General features: G+C 46.5%; 3 protein-coding genes across 4 annotated transcripts; all 3 read left to right on the top strand.

Annotated features, from left to right (window-relative positions):
* The first annotated feature begins 57 nt into the window (after nt 1–57).
* On the top strand, nt 58–4,676 carry LOC146237055 (uncharacterized). Its single transcript, XM_084687303.1, has 5 exons — nt 58–832; nt 967–1,091; nt 1,713–1,821; nt 2,309–3,491; nt 3,844–4,676. The coding sequence occupies exons 1-4, from the start codon at nt 556–558 to the stop codon at nt 3,487–3,489; spliced, it is 1,692 nt and encodes a 563-aa protein (XP_084543429.1). The 5' UTR covers nt 58–555; the 3' UTR covers nt 3,490–3,491; nt 3,844–4,676.
* Nucleotides 4,677–4,994: 318 nt separating this feature from the next.
* Nucleotides 4,995–8,496, top strand: LOC146237054 (uncharacterized). Of its 2 annotated transcripts, none has more exons than XM_084686293.1 (4): nt 4,995–5,152; nt 5,543–5,864; nt 6,072–6,208; nt 6,379–8,496. In XM_084686293.1, the coding sequence occupies exons 2-4, from the start codon at nt 5,588–5,590 to the stop codon at nt 7,549–7,551; spliced, it is 1,587 nt and encodes a 528-aa protein (XP_084542419.1). In that variant the 5' UTR covers nt 4,995–5,152; nt 5,543–5,587; the 3' UTR covers nt 7,552–8,496. The 2 variants fall into 2 exon arrangements, with proteins under 2 accessions (XP_084542419.1, XP_084542420.1); XM_084686294.1 differs by having other exon boundaries at nt 5,538–5,864.
* Nucleotides 8,497–11,557: 3,061 nt separating this feature from the next.
* slc31a2 (solute carrier family 31 member 2) lies at nt 11,558–17,067 on the top strand. Its single transcript, XM_084687330.1, has 4 exons — nt 11,558–12,022; nt 14,852–14,918; nt 15,108–15,372; nt 15,938–17,067. The coding sequence occupies exons 1-4, from the start codon at nt 12,017–12,019 to the stop codon at nt 16,101–16,103; spliced, it is 504 nt and encodes a 167-aa protein (XP_084543456.1). The 5' UTR covers nt 11,558–12,016; the 3' UTR covers nt 16,104–17,067.
* Nucleotides 17,068–17,071: the final 4 nt, after the last annotated feature.

Raw genomic sequence — 17,071 nt, 5'->3', positions numbered from 1 at the left:
AAACGACGTTGCATTGTGGGTTGTCCCAGTGGCCGACCCGTAGGATTTGTTTCCGGAAGATGTAAGTCTACTAGGAAGGAAAATATATTCGTGTTGACTAGCTTGCTAGCTACCAAATTTGTGCCGATTAAAACAGAAACAATTATAACCTCTTTGCTCTTGCTTAACATTAACAAAGGTTCAGTTGTATTGCGTGTATGTTGGCCGTCCTTAATAGGCAACAAGTCCTAGGATTGTCTTGCCAATGACTGTGATGACGGTTGCCAGTATGTTATCGTCGACGCTACTCAAACAAAAGCAAGTCGCTTTCATTAGCTAGATAGCTTTTCACGATTTCTTACGTTAGCTGCTCATGATGATCTATTTGTTCAACTAAGCTGTTTGCGTTATATCGGGGAACGCCTAAAGTTAACAAATCCGCTTGCAAGTTATCAATTCATACGTATTAATAGCTAACGTTTGATGACGAGGTCCACCTATTTTTTTTGTCGATATCGTATTTGTTGAGAAAACTTTCTTAGTGCTGTTGTCGGTCCGTGAGTGTGTAGAATCAAGATGATGTCCGAGGCGATCGTAACGTTCCAGTCTCAGCTTTCTGGTGTTATGGAGACGGTGTTCAAAGCTGCCATGTACGAAATCACGAGGCTCGTGGAGGACAGCTTTCTCGAGGAGGTGTCCCGGAGTCGGGAACAAGTTGAGTCATTAAAGAAACGGTTACAGTGGTCCGAGAACCGGCGAAGAGAGAGGGACCAAAGGGGGAAGTGTGCCGACTGTGGGAGGGCGCCTGCATCTGGCGAGGAAGAAGAGGAGCGATCATCAAGCAAACAGACTGGTGAGAAGGGGTTTCGTAGCAAGTGTGCAGAAACATCGTGGTCGGCGACAACAGTAGAGTTACACTTGAGATCCACGTCGTAACTCAAAAAGTCAAGGCTTGCATGTGTTTATATCTGTTTACCCGTGTCGCAGGGACGGAGGTAGGGCGCGGTTTGAAGCTGGAGCGGGTGCAGGGTGAAGAGTGGACCAGCTGTGGCGGGGATGACCGTCACCAGGAGGCACAGCCTGGGACTACCAGTCCAGTCAGAAGCCCAGAGGTGCAGTAGAGTAAAACAATTATACAAAATGATGAGTTGATATCCAAACGAAAGATTTGATGACCGAGGAAAAACGAGACAAATGTTGAATCCGTTGTTATTCCTGTGAGCTCAATCAAAACATTCTATCTTTAGTGAATTGAGGTTCTTATGAGTTAAGCAGGAAAGTTGCAGAGCGACTTCAACACATTGAAATAAACAAGTACAAATATTGTTTCCTTGTAGAGCACAGAATGCCATAGGCTAATCGGGTTTCTGTACACGACAATATCGTCACTCATCAAAGCACTGCGATATATTTGAGGCAATTTCTTCTTCGTTGGTATAGAGACACTGTAGAGCTGCAGGACATGGAGGGGAGAAAAAAGTATTTATCAAAAGAGACGTACAAATGATGTTTATAAAGTACAACAGATGACCAAGGGTCACAAGTGCAGAGTTACAGTTTTCCAGGAGAGGACTGGGGAGTGACTATTTCTCCATGTCACCGCACCACCCATCGTTCCCCATAACTAGCACCGCTCATTGGCTGTACTATAGAATTGTATGAGAGGAGATCCTTTTTTGTTCTCTTTGTCTGTCTGCCTGCCATGTTTCATATCTGTCTTGCCTGTCTGTTAGTCTGCAGATGTTGTGAATCAGAAGCTGGACAGATTGTTGAAAGAAGAGGCTCTCAACATCACACCGGATGACGCGGAACTCCATGACAGATGGGGCGTCTGTCTGGATGGTGAGTTCCCTCCAAAACACCTCTCCTTCTGTCTCCTATGTGGTTAGAGAGTATCAACCAATCTTTGGCCGGGTTTCCCAGATTCGTTAAGAAGCTCTTAACGCAAAGATCTTCTTAGGAACGTTCTAAGAGCGTTCTGCAGCACTCTTAGAACGTTCCTAAGAAGATCTTTGCTTTAAGAGCTTCTTAACGAATCTGGGAAACCCGGCCAAAGATTGGTGTCTTCAGTTTCTGCGTCTGTGTTTTCATGCTCTCCCATGTTCACATGGGTTTCCTCTGCAAAAAGACCCCATGTACATAAAAACATGCAGAACAGATGACTCTCTGGTCAGGACTGGTCTGTGTGTGTGTGTTTGTGTGTGTGTTTGTTTTCCAGTGTCGCCTCTCCCTGCATGCGTACATACGTGATGAATACAATGATGTAAGATGAATAAACATTTATTTTTCTTCTAACAGCAATGTCCCCTTTTTTTAACATCTGTCTCAGGCGCAGAAGAGTCAGACGTGTCCAGGCCCAGTAAGAGCTTCAGCGACCAGGACCTCCATCAATGTCCGGAGGACTGGGCTCCGGGCCTAGACCAGGGACGGGACCCAGGCCCTGATGAAGACCCGAACACAGACCCTTCAGACTCCATGTACCGGAGCCGCTTCTCCATGGAGGACCTGGGAGGGTTTGAGAAGTCTGGTTATGGAGGCTCACATCTGTTAGACATGGGGGGGCTGGACGCCCTCCCGGACTCCCCCCCGCGCCAGGGGGGGGCCCTGGGATACGGAGCTGTGGGTCACTTCCAGGGGGACCCTCGGGGTTCGGAGGGGGGCGAACATCGACATCACGTGAGCCATCGGAGTAAAAGTGGCGGGGGAGCGATGGGCTCACCGTCTGGGTCCCCGGCCGAGCAGAGCAACCAAGACGTGGGTGACTTGAACTGTCTGCTGATCAACGAGGAGGGCTACCTCCAGGACCCCAGTGCGCTGTACCCAGGCCACGGGGCGCCGGAGGCGGGCAGCAGGGCCGGTCAGCGGGGCCACCCTGGAGCTTCTGGGTTGGACAACGCCGAGGGCCTCTTCGGCCCCCCCGACGCCTTCCCCAACTCCCTTGGCCTGGGAGACCGCCTCCAGTACCAGGGAGGGGGGCGAGGGTTGAGGAGGCACACCTGCAACCAGTGCTCCATGGTCTTCCAGGACTCGGGTTCCCTCAGGGCCCACAAGCTGACGCACAAACCGGGACAGGGGCCACCTCAGTACTCCTGCAACCAGTGTGGAAAGGTCTTCACCCAGGCCTGCAACCTGAGGGTGCACCAGCGGATACACACCGCTCAAGGGCTCCACCTCTGCAGCCACTGCGGCAAAGGCTTCTCCACCTTCGCCGACCTGAAGAGGCACAAGTGCGGCCAGACTGTGGATAAGCCCTACAGCTGCTCCGTGTGCGGGAACAAGTTCAGCCGCCTCTGGAACCTCAAGCTCCACCGGCGCATCCACACCCAGGAGAAACCCCACCGCTGCACCATGTGTGACAAGAGCTTCACGCGGGCGGACATTTTGAAGGTCCACCAGCGCACCCACACGGGAGAGAGACCCTACTGCTGCAGTATCTGTGGACTGAGTTTCAAACGCCTGGACCACTTGAAGTCTCATCAGCGCAAGCACAGGCCGGATATGCAGAGTTAGAGGTGGGGGGGGGGGAGTGCTTGTGTGACTGAAAATACTTCATAAGACAAAAAAAGGTTTTTATTAGACAGACGCCTTTGAAGAGAAGCCTATGATCATCTGACAGGAAATAGTCTCTGAGTTTATTTTAGGGTCGGTTATGTTGAGCTTGTATTAAATGCTTTCTGTACGGAGCTTGAAAATGTTTGTCATGAGGTTTGTTGATGCTGAATCATATGGACGTTTTGTGATACTCTATATGGACAAATGTATGTGGACACCTTCACAGTTTAGGGGCACCTGGTAGAAAATATTTTCATTACAAAAATGGAGTTTGTTTCTAATTTGCTGAAATAACTGCCCCCTCTCTTCTAGGATTTTTTCCCAGTAGATTTTGGGGCAATGATGCAGTTTTTGCCTCCGTTCAGCCTCAAGCATCAAACCCAGATCCATGTTGGACTTCCCAGCCAGCCGGTCTTGCGCTGGCTTCATAATAGGTCTATGAAAGGTTTTGCATTAAGCAAACGCACAGGGTGTTTCCCATTTCATATTTGTTTAAAACCAATCCGCCTTCAGCAAAAAAAACTAATGTATGAAAAAGTTATTTTGAAGCAGGTCCAAGAACAAAAAAATGATTGGCAAAGAAGTTTCGGACATTTAGATTGGAGATTTGTGGAGATTTGTGGAGGCTGGATGGATGGAAACCCATTTAATGATTTTCCAGACAAACAGTTGTGCTGATGGATCCTGGTAGTGAGCTGGAGATTATCACACTCGCTTCAGCTTGATTTGAAGGCCTTTCCTCTTGAAGGCGTGTCCTCGTGAAGGTGTGTCCTCGTGAAGGCGTGTCCTCGTGAAGGCGTGTCCTCGTGAAGGCGTGTCCTCGTGAAGGCGTGTCCTCGTGAAGGCGTGTCCTCATGCTGTTAGCCATCAAGCCTCCATATTATATTCAGTTTTCAATGAAGATTGCTTTGATCAGTGGTATTTAGGTTTTAGTCCTGGTCTTCAGAATTATGCTTCTCTCTCTACATGCCTACAGTTTTACCCACAGTAGAAATGTTGTTTTAACTAAAGTGACTGCTAGTTTTTTTTGTACACACTATTATTGTTCTCTGCAATTTTGATATAATGTTGACATTTATTTTAGCCTTTAATTTTAATGAGAAGTAATGTAACTGCAGAGCTAATAAAAAGGAAAAAAATCTATGGATTGTCTGATTCTATCCATTATTGAACCATGCACGTACATCAGTTAAAAAAATGTTAAACACAGGTATATGTGTTTGACTGTCAAATACTTGTGTAGTATATGATTTAACCTACCAGTGCAATATAACCAAAGCATGGCAATGGCATGATATGAGGCATTCAATAAATTGGGAAGTCGTTATTTTTTGACTTAGTATGGTGCTTTGCGTGATACATCCGCAAACGTGACCATTGTCAACGCGCGTGTCCCCCGACCTTTTTGGCCTCGTAAGGACACTGTATTGTAGGATCCTGACGTCACGACCAAAACAATTTTCATCTCTTCTAGACACCCATAGAATGCTAGCACGTTGCTAGCTATCTCCATGTTTATAATGTAAAAACAGCTAGATTTTTTTTTTTTTTCATCTATCCACATCAAGTGACTACACAGCATGTAATAGTTCCAGGATTTATTTGAGTCAACAGTTGACTGGTAAGTTCAATGCTCAACATTAATGAAGCTAAGCCAAACTAGCCAAGGTTAGAAAGCTACAGTAGCTAGCTCTAGCTAACGTACGTCGTATCACAATATTGACATGTTTTATATAGATAGATAGCTTGCAACAGAAGCGTCTAACCTATGTAGCTAGCTACCGTTATCAGATTGTTTATCTATTTCATGGACATTATACATTATATATTGCTGGCTACCAAAAAGGACTAGTCCGTTGTAGCACACTGGCAGCTCAGCTCTTTCTTGTTGCGGAAAGGCAGAATTTCTCGTCCATTGCCCAAATTTCCTTTGAGAGATTTAAACATGATGATTTAACAAAAATGTATTTCCGTTTCCCATTCTTTCCTTTCTCTCTCTTTGAAAGTACAGCGTAGATTCTACAGTGAATTAATTGAAAGGAACAACACACACACTATGTCGGAGACCCTGATCCTGGCATTTCAGTCCCAGCTGTCTATGGTCATGGAGACTGTTATGAAGACCGCCGTGTACGAGGTGACCAGGTTGGTCGAGGAAGGCTTTCTGGAGGAAGTGAGGCGCAGGAAGCAGGAAGTGGAGTTGCTGAAGCTGAGGTTGGAGTGGGCAGAGAGGAAGTTGAAGGGGGTGTCACAGAGGTCAAAATGTGCAGACTGTGGCAAGACTGGGCTTCCCAATGAGGAACCTGAGGACATAACATCAGCAGTTCTCCTCAGTAAGTGTGTGTGTGTGTGTGTGTGTGTGTGTGTGTGTGTGTGTGTGTGTGTGTGTGTGTGTGCCAGGTGGGTTGTATGTCGATGTGTTGGTGGTCAGCATATTGCCTGGTGTACGAGGACCAATATGTGCATTAAACCTACTGAATGGGATGCCACACATTACCATGATGCTCACTGCTTACGTTTGCCATCGTGACTATCCCCAGGTGACCTTGAAGTGTGTGGTCTGAAACAGGAAGAGGAGGAGTCTGAAAGCAGGTGGGGAAGCTGTGAGCAGGAACCCGAGTCGCCAGAGGAAACAATCAAAGCCTGGCAGACTGCCAGCCCTTTCAAGGAGTCACTGGTTGGTGCCCTTTTCTAAGTTCACCAATACAGCGAATCCATAGAACATAGTCATTCTGATCTGATCAGTGGTTATGACAAATGAATGTGGTTTTGCGCTTGCCGTTTCAGCATGCCTTACTATTGTGTGTGTGTGTGTGTGTGTGTGTGCACGCGCTCTGTCCTAATCAGACAAGAGAGGAGGAACTGAAGGAGGAGGATGACGTCGCCCGCAGTTCCAGCGCTGGTCACCATAGAGACACCCCGGAGCCTCAGAACCCTCTCCAGGAGCGTGAGGAGGAGTGGAGTCCCGCCGTCAAACAGGACCCACAGCCCTCTCCCTCACCCCCCCAGTCAGACGCACTCACGCTGGGCACGGCGGCAGTGACCCTGGGGTTACCCTCTGCTGAGCTGCTCCAGGCAGCGGAACACACACGCCTCTCTCAGGCCCTCCGGTTTGCCGACACGACCCAGAACGTGGGAAGGAGCAGGCGGGGGTCCGGGGCGGCCTGCGAGTGGAGGAATAGCGCCGGAGGGTCACCTCCATGGACGGGCCCCAGCGGACTGGCGGACCCGGGCTCTGGCGATGAAAGAGAAGACGAGTTGATGGTCAGAGATCAGCTGTTTACCTCCATGTCTCCCCGGCTGAGCTGCCCTGAGCTGACGGCTCTTTCCATCAAGCAGGAAGTGATCGTGGAGGAGGAAGACGGGGAAGAAGACAGGAAGGGGGCGTTTTCACAGCTAAACCACGTTACCCAGAAGCCACCTGGCGGAGGTGGAATGAGACGCCTCGGGCCTCACTCCAAACCGGATGCCGGCCTTGCACTTCCACATTCCACACAGCAGCCAATCAGAACCCACCCTCGTTTTTCCTCACCCAAGATCAACGCGGAATCTACAAACCCCGCCCCCCAAATTGCGACGCCACAGCACAGAAACCCCCAGGCATCCCTGCCTCCCCAGAGACACCCGCAAGGCGACAAGCGACCTGGGGCTGTCAGCCTCACCAGAAACAACCAGTGGGTCAGCATCAAGACCCAACACCCCCTCCACCAGCACCTCCTCCAGGGAGGGCCTCAACCCCACCACCCCCACCCCAGCAAGGTCCCCTTGCGCTGCGGCCAGTGCGGGAGGAACTTCCCCCACCCCAGCAACCTGCGGGCCCACCTCCAGACCCACAGCGGGGAGAGGCCCTTCTCCTGCTCCCTCTGTGGCCGGAGCTTCACCAAGCTGAGCAACCTGAAGGCCCATCGTAGGGTCCACACCGGAGAGAGACCCTACTGCTGCCAGGCCTGTGGCAAGCGCTTCACCCAGAAGTGCAACCTCAAACGCCACCAGAGGATCCACCTGGAACACGGTCTGTGACCAGGCGAGGTGGATCCTGGATCCTCTGGAACACGGTCTGTGACCAGGCGAGGTGGATCCTGGATCCTCTGGAACACGGTCTGTGACCAGGCGAGGTGGATCCTGGATCCTCCGGAACACGGTCTGTGACCAGGCGAGGTGGATCCTGGATCCTCTGGAACACGGTCTGTGACCAGGCGAGGTGGATCCTGGATCCTCTGGAACACGGTCTGTGACCAGGCGAGGTGGATCCTGGATCCTCTGGTCTGGTGTACTGTAGGAGGACACACATGAGCGCCCACTCGGCGCACACATCCAGTTAGGACGATAACCGGCTGTTTTTCAGTACAGCGCTGTAGCTAGGAACATACTGTGTGTATGGAACAGGTGTATTGCCATGTAAGTAGACATACAGTATGTGTATGCAGTTTGGTAGCGTGGAAATTTACAGCTCTCCTAGAAAATTGAGTTAAATGCTGACCTATGCTGAATATATGAAGGTTTGTTCAAGACAATAGATAACTCAAAATTGTTTTTTGTGGCAAATAAATGACTCATGGACAACAGCATGAGGTCAGCTTTGGCGAGTTCGTCTTTTATTGTCAGGTACACAGACCAACACAGGGTCAGACTGGGCACTGAAATTCTTAATCTATCTGAATGCATTCAGTGTACTGACTTCTTTGTCTCAACTTTGATATATTTAACTTGGTCAATGAGCATAATAGCATTCCAGGCTTCACGTCTAGTGAACGGAGGAGTCTTAGGTGTGTGTTGATGTTTCAGAGTCAAAACCTGTGTTTTATTTCCTTTAGTGATGCGCTCATAGAAAATAGCTGATGTGTGCGTGTGTGAAACGTTTGCTCTGAAAACACTGTATTATTACTGAGACTTTGAAATACCATAACTGATGTGATCTTATTTTATATATGGAAATATGAATAAAGAATGAACATATTCAATCTATTACATTTTCTAGAAATGTTGTTTTCTTTTGTTTGAGGCCCTCGTCAACCGACAGGTCCAAAATAATCCAAGGTGAGATATTTGTATTTTTATGTTGTAGTTTACCGCCAAAACATCCTGCACCTCAGACTTGTGGAGAACTTCTGTTACTGGTCATTAAAACAGTACATAGATCACTGCAGGATATTCACAATTTTGATATAAAATGACACTTTTAAGCATCTTAACAGAGTCATTGTTGATGGGGACAGATTTTTTAATGATCCATATTTTGGCGTAGTCCTTCGTATTTGGTTGTTGGCTTTTATATCCGCTATTAGTACTTATTTTCTTGTGCTATAGAACAACCTTTTATTTTTATCTTATTGGCTTCATCCATGTCTAGTTAGTGGATATTAACTTCAACCATCAATGGCTCTTCTTCAGTGGCTTCATTTGACACTTTAACTTGCAGAGACTCTGGATCAACTGTCTCATGTTGTAGACGATTCCTTATCTGTTCTGAGTAAACTTCGTTTTTGCCAAACAGTTCAGGTAAATGACAGGTACAGAATGTAGGATGCTCTGTCAATGAGTAATATTCCAATACGGTAATGACTACTTTTTTTTTTAAACTAATTCCCGTAATCCAATGGACACAGACACATTGACACATGCTCTGACAAAACACACACAAGGCTAAACCCAAAGTAAAGTGCATAGGTCACTGATCATAACAACGAGATAGCCCCAGACATTGCTGGTAGCCGAAACATGAAGCATACATTTACACATTTAGCAGACGCTCTTATCCAGAGCAACTTACAGTAAGTACAGGGACATTCCCCACTAGGCAAGTAGGGTGAAGTGCCTTGCCCAAGGACGCAACGTAATTTGGCAAGGCGGGGATTCGATACGGCAAACTTCTGATTAGTAGCCCGACTCCCTCACCGCTCAGCCATCTGAATCCAATGTGTCCAAACATGGACTTTCCACAGACTGTTTATCAATATATAATTTACAAGGCTATGTCCTAGAATGCTATAAAAGTGACAGTCTCTCTGGGGAGAAACAGACATCACAGAGAAATGAAGGAACAAAACATGAACATGCCAGCCTTGGTCATCTTTGCTTTTCTGCTGCAGAGCATCCTTGCTGACGATGATGGGTACCCAAAGCTTTCCAACAAGGTTATGACCGTCACCGTGACCACGGTAGAAGCAACGCAGCCTCCCTCGATAAAGGAAGACTTCACAGGGAGTGTGAATCAGGCAAGGAACACTATTCACAGGCTATTTGTTTATCCGTATCATTTACAAGATGTTTTAAAAAAAATTCTATAAAGTTACGGTTTCTCTGGGGAGAAACAGACATCAATCAGAGAGAAATTAAGAATCAAAACATGCCAGCCTTGGTCATCTGTGTTTTTCTGTTTCAGAGCATCCTTGCTGAGGACGATGATGCTTCCCTGAACACCACGGCAACACCGGCGAGGGTTCAGCCTAAACCGAATCATAAGAGTTCGGCTCAATTACAACGACAATGTGTCCCTGAAATGGGTGAACTGGTCTGGCTCTCTGCCTCAGTGGGCTGTGAAGGTTTACATCAATGGAACAGGACGAGAGGACTACATCTGTGCTCCCCATACTGGGTGTTACTGGTCCGCTGGCTACTACAACCCCACCTTAGGCCCATTCTGCTTCAATCCCTGCCATGGGAACGAGGCAAAATCCTCAAATTTTGACATACTGGTTAATGAGCAAAACCTGGAGCTGTTGGAGTGGAAGGCTTTCGATCGGGATTTCAAGAACATGGTCACTTCGTCTGCAACTGGTTATAGAGTGAATGTTGGGAAGAGTATGTTCGGTATTGGGGCAATCGCTACAGGATCTTTTGTTGTTTTAGATGATGTTACTATTCGCTTTTCTCCAGACAGGCACATATTTTACCTTCCCTCAGGGACAGAAACGCGGCATTTGGAAGGCTTCGATGTCTTGACATTGGAAACAGGGCAGTACGAGCAGCGGATCCATGACATTGAGTACGTCACTGATGATCTGGTCATGCTTTCCCAACAACTCACCGTGTTCGATCGGGTGACAGTGGAGAACAGTAACTGCAGAGACAAAGAACAGAAGGTGAAACTGGAGGGGAGCACAGAGCAACAGAGTACCTGGGAGACAGGTATCTCCAGCGCCCTGGCTGTCTCTACATCTCTGGAGGCTACAGAACCATCCCTAACCTATTCCTCTGCAGTATTGGTTGGCTCAAACTTGAAAACCGTCACCAACGGCAACTCTTTCACTGAGATCATCTCTTTCTCTCTTACCTTGAAAGTCAATATCCCTGCCGGCCGCTCCTGTGTGGTGAAGTTAGTAGCGAATATTAAAGAGTTCAACATCCCGTAAAAAGCGCAACTCTCCAAGGAGTTTACCGACGGGAGAGCCCATTCCGTCACAGTGTCTGGGACGTACAAAGGTGTCCAGGTGCGGTAGATACAAGAGGTGGCAGAACGTTGCACACCCCTCCCTAAGCCCTGCAAAACCTGAAACAGATCACTATCTATCGTGATCTGTTTCATTAGATATATATCTAATCCTGAATCGAATGTTTAGCAAACTAAGATTCACAGGAAATAGCATTTGATGACTACTCTTGTTTTGAATATTAAACCTATTTGAACCAAATCACTTATTAAAGATCATATTTTCTGAGAAGCAAAGAAAATGCTTGGTTTCTGTTGTTTTATTTTTGATGGAATAACTATACAACACAAATATTAGGCTTTTTATGCATCCCATAAAATCTTAAAAGAGCACACATACGAAACCAAACGTTTAATCGTATGTACAAAGACTGGTGAAAGAGTTTTTAACATTGACCATTGACTAACATCGCCCACTTGTGGATTTATTTATATATTGCACACTTGCATTCGACAGTTTTTTTTTTTGGGGGGGGGGGGGTCAGCGTTGCCAGGTTTGGATTTCTTCGCCAAATCGTCGACATTTAAACGTTCGTCTAGTTGATTTATTTGCAAATAAACCTCCGCCGTAATCTAATTCGATGCATTTAATCATGAATTGTTCAAAACAAAACAAAAACAAACGACTATAAAATCTGAAACGCTATTATGTAAATCAGAAAACCCCTCACTGTGCACTGTTACATAATCTAGCGAGGACCCTCACTGAAGAGAGATGTTTTGTGTTCTTTGTGGGCGGGGTTACGAGGGTCCTAGCCTGGGAAATTCTACCAAACCTGGCAACATAGTCTGAAGGCTTTTTAGCTTTTTGCAGCCCGAAAGTCGGTTACAGAAACAGAAACAACAGGAATGGGATGCTTGCATGATTTTTAAAGGTGGTGTACCTCGTCGTTGGTGTTGTTGAGAAGGTAACCGGCCAGCTCAGCCAAAAGACGATCCAACTGAGTTTCCGTCTGTGATGGAAAAGAAGCTAAAACGCTGTTGACGTCTGTGATGGACATTTAAAGAATCTGGACAACCGGAGTTTTGCTGTTCTTTGTTTGCAACAAGTTAATCATGTCTGTGAGTAAGGATTTGTTTTGTTTTTGTTCATTCTGAGAGATTGCTTAATACGTGATCAAGATGGGGTTGAGTATCATTTTCATAGTTTTGATATCTCACTCAAGGATCTAGGTCAAATGCTATAGCGAATTATCACAACGATATTTGGACTGTGTGTGCGTTTGCCTGTGAGACAAAAATGAATAGGGCAATAAAGTAGGCTATACTGGCCTACAGTAACGATCTGATCTTTTTATTTTTTATAGTAGCTAATAAGTCTACGTAAGCCTCAACAATAACAGCAGAAGAGAAGCTAGTTTGTGGTACACATTCAGGCATATGTTTTCACTCTCATTAAACAGGGGGGAAGTTAAGCATGTGGGTTAGCAGCAAAGTTCACAGTGAATGGAATATTTGAGCTAATTCAATCAAGTTCATCTGAGTTCCAGCCATTTTTTACATAATCAGTTATTCATTAGTTCGCCCCTACTCAGTTAAGGTATAGTCATCATGGCTCAATGGAGCGTTAGGAAGTTGTCTATAACTGGGCCGTGGTCCTTGAGGGTAATTCAGGTGGGCCGCCCAAAAAATAATAATAACTAAGATATCTAAATATTAATATATTCTGTTGGTAAAGGATTATTAAACTGCTTAGACATTGTGTCGCGTTAACTTGCATATGCCCATTTCAATTCACTATGCATGCATCACTCGCGCATATTGCACAAATCAGGTCTACAACTTCCAGTAGCTAGCAGTTAACGTTAGTTTGAGCACACAAAATGCCGGTTTTTACGTGTTATCTTCCCAAAATGACAATTAACGATGTATATAGGATTCTATGTTGTTTCCCTTATCGCAAGAGGGGTTTAAATTGTATGTTTTGAGCTACATCGACAATTACGAAGTTAAAGTGGAACTGAACTGATTTATGAAGTACGGCTCACATAATTATTTAAATAAGATCACAAAACTTTATCTGACAACTAGAAGAGCAAAATGTTCCATTTGTTAATAAAAACGTTTTAAACTTTACTAGTTAAATACTGGGCGCGGCCATCTTTGAATCGTCATGTCTGTGTCGTCACGAGAATGGTTAGGTAGCCTCAGAGCCCGTTTAAGGATATATGTATTAGACATTCTCTGGTAGCCTATGTTGGGAAAATTGAAGATGTAACACATTTATCCTGTATAAGAATGATTCTGTGTCCAACATTCCTTGTGTGTAGAGAGAGGCCTACCCCCAAATCTGAACTTTGAGGAACACGAGGCATATGTAAACAAGGTGACCTGGGCTGACCACTCTCTCTTACTGGAGAGGCCATAAAAGATGTCTGGCCTTATCTGTGTTGGGTGAATCATGTGGTCAAGCTTACAGGGGTCAAAAGGCACACACACTCAAACACGCACGCACACACGCCTGCGCCAGGTCTATGCAAGGAGCCAATGAAGAAGAGCAATGGAACATTTGCATGCCTTTGTCTTAACCAATGACTGTAAAGAGCGGTTCTGCTTAAATAGTTAGCTAGCACAACATGCTAGTGGACAAACTTGTAGCACAATGGCGTGTGATGTTTTTGTCTCCTTGTGGGCCTTATTGGCTGGTTGTACAAACTAATTTTACGAGACAGAAGGCATGTAATTGAGTTAGTGGTTGACTAGGGTGACCAGAGACCTAAACTAGGGTGATCGAGACCTTAAAAATGCATCTGGCAGGGATTCCAAAATTGTCTGGGATTTTGCCTAGTCGGATATTTGTGTTTCTCTGGGTCTTTCACAAACTGTTACGCCCTTACAAGTTTTGGAAAGGGTATCCCCCTTACGTTCACCAGCGTGAGCACTGACTGTAGAGAGAACTGTAATTTTAATCAGATAGTACGGCATGCAATACACGACCAGCACTACCCCCCCCCTCACTTCCACACGACAAAGTGTCCTTTTTTTCACAAACTCAAATCTGGTCACCTTATTAAAACCATTGAGAAATGGTCCCCTAAATAACCTATCCAATTTGTAATCCTTATCCAATCAGGATTTTTATTTGCATTGAAGGGAGGAATCACCCTTTTTTTCACAAAAAAGATTGAAATCTCTGTCTGCAATACCACTCTCGGCCTTTAAGCAACTTTGGCGCTCTCACGCTTGCCAGGCAAGATGCTGGTAATACATCTTGCCTAGGGCCCCAAATGTGATAGGACCGGTACTGTGTGTGTGTGCGTGCATGTGGCTTCACATCTACACTAACTGCGGTGGTCCGTTTCAGATTCTGTCAACGAGCAACATTCCTTTATCAGTCACTCGACCAGGAAATGATAAACCGACCTTGGCTTGAATGTATGACTTCAGTGAGTCATACTTGAGCAAATTTGTATCCTTCACATGGTAGCAGGCTGAGTTACTTACAGGAATGCACAGTATATTGGTAGACAATGACAACACAGCTAAAGAAATGTATCAGAGCTCTGATTAATTGACTGAAAGGGGGATGTGTTTAGTACTTAAGGTAAAAGCATCTGCTAAATGAACACATTGTTATCAGTCAAGGTATTTTAGCTGCTGTTCATGTGTGTGGAACCTGGGTCTGGGAACAGGTGGAACCGGACGGCCAGGGCCACCCGGTCACAGACCGCTCCCAGGCCCCTGAGGTGACCTTGGAGATAATCCCCAAGTCTAAATGCCGTCCCAGGTCAATGTAAACTTGATGTCTGGATTCATAACAGCGATCTAGAGCTTCTCCTCCCCCGTCCACAGCAGTGTTTATGACCTCACGGACGGGAGAAAGAGAGGAAGGATTTGAGGAGATTCCAATGAGGCCTTGATCGTGTATTCTCCCTCTTGTTTGACCTCCAGATGACCTTTGAGGCATCCAGCTGTGTGACCCTGCTGTTTGACTTCTGGGATGTTCACGGACCTGCAGGTACGAACCAGCACTTCCAGGACAACTCTAATAATAACTCTGTTTTTCAGAGGTGTTCTGGAGTCTTTTAGACGGAGCCTTGGTTGTTCGTTATACCGAAGCAGAGTTTGTGTTTGTGGGTTCAGTGTGTGTGTTTGTGGGTTCAGAGTGTGTGTTTGTGGGTTCAGAGTGTGTGTTTTGTGTCTGCAGGGATGGTTCTCTCCGTGGCGGTTGTCCTCCTGCTGACGGTGTTCTTTGAGCTGCTCAAGGTGTCCAGGGTGTGGCTGGGGCACCGTCACCAGCCCGCCCCCCCGGCCGTCACGCCTCCCTTCCCCAACCCCTTGTTCCCCAACGCAGAGTGCCACGACAGCAACGCCGCGCTGGCCCCCGGACCCTCCGGGTCCCCGCTCTCTTCCAGCCCTTCCGAGTCCAGGCTGGTGCCACCGGAACCCCTCCCTCCTGGCGTCATCAACAGGTGAGGCTCTCTCGACCCCTGACCTCTTCTCACCTCATCCAGCTAAACCCCAGGTGTTAAATGCACCATCTTTTTCGAGTTACCAGCACTAGTAATTATCTTGGCCAGGGCAGTGATTGAGGTCATGGTAACCGTGGGAAAGACCTGTCTCAGTGGAATATCTGCCGTTTAGTTTTCAGTGTGTGATGTCATGTACAAACAACATGATGACCGGTTCCACCTGTTTGAATCCCGTCTCAGGTACAGAGAGGACACCGTGTTTTTGTTGGACATCGTTAGAGGCCACCTGCTTCTCTAGCTTTGTCTGCATGTGTGTCGGGGGTGTGGGGTTTATCAGACATTAGTCTATTGTGAGCTACAATATGTTTTTTCAAAGGGGTTGCGAATGTGATACAGGGCGTAGGTATATGACAAATGGTAAGTATTAGAGTAAATCTGAAGAATATGGGTACAAATGGTTATGGGGGGAGGGGGGCAGAAATCAGGAAAAGGGTGAACTGACTGACGCTCTATAAAGTGTGAGCACCACTGGTCTGATTGGTCCCCCCCCCGTCCTCTCTTCCAGCTGGGTCCACCACGGCGTCCAGACGCTGCTCCACGTCCTGCAGGTGGTGCTGGCGTACATGCTCATGCTGTGCGTCATGACCTACAACACCTGGATCTTCCTGGGGGTCATCGCGGGGTCAACCCTGGGGTACTTCCTCGCGTTCCCTCTCCTGGGTGAGATGTGAGGGAGGAAACCCGAGAGACAGAACTGTTCGGCTGTTCCGGGGACGTGTCGTAAAGGGAGTAGACTTCTTCTGTGCGTTTGGACGTAGTCGTAGAGGGGGTTATTTGAATGCACGCGTAGTGTTTTGTCACCTGACTTTGGGAGCTGGGGTCTCCTCAGAACAGCATGTTGAAGGGGACAGTGTTGGCTGTCTGGGGTGAAGAAGTAGGCTAGTCTCTTTCACAGATTCCTTTCCCTTCACCAGTCTCTTAAATAGTCCCATATCATCACCCGAGCCATCCCAATTTCTCGCAGGTTTTTGACTGTGTGACAGGAGTTGGAGGGCAGATGGACATCGTTGATGTCATTGTTTTTAAATATGCTCCGTTTTCAAGAAGATTGGAAGCTTGTAAGGTTTTTACTGAATCCAAAGTTGTATCCGCATCATAAACTGTATTTTACTGAAACCACTATGCATTGCTGAGTCACTGCATGGCTTTAGCTTACCTACTGCAATACTCAGACAGCAGTTACTGTACTAAGGAGTGGTTCTTCTTTTACAACACCAAGGTCAAATTTCAGGGGGAACTAGCCAACATCAAGTCAGAAGTCTTGTCACAAGACTCAACATTTGAGGAATTGCCACTATGACAGTCTAGGATCATGTGACTGAGCTGTAAGGCCAAAGGTGTGGTGGAGAGGTTTTCATGAACATGACAGAGCTGATGTTAAACTTGAGCCCTTGTGCCTTATCGTGTAGCTTCCGTTCCCTACGTAAACTCAGATGCAATCGTCCCACTTGTTTTGAATACAAATGCAAGGAATTTGGGTTACTGAGTTTTTGCACAGGAACAAACTGGAACTGTAAAACAGACTGACTTTTGTGTGGTTTACACTGATAGACTGTCTTACTACTGATCATTTTAAATTTCTTCTTTTGAGATTGAATAAATATAGCCGAGTGTGTTGTTAACATTTAAAACAAATCAC

The sequence above is a fragment of the Hypomesus nipponensis genome, chromosome 22, assembly GCF_054491055.1.
Source record: "Hypomesus nipponensis isolate SF chromosome 22, ASM5449105v1, whole genome shotgun sequence".
NCBI lineage: Eukaryota > Metazoa > Chordata > Actinopteri > Osmeriformes > Osmeridae > Hypomesus > Hypomesus nipponensis.
The sequence above is the reverse complement of the archived record's forward strand: the minus strand, read 5'-3'. Positions and strand labels throughout refer to the sequence as shown.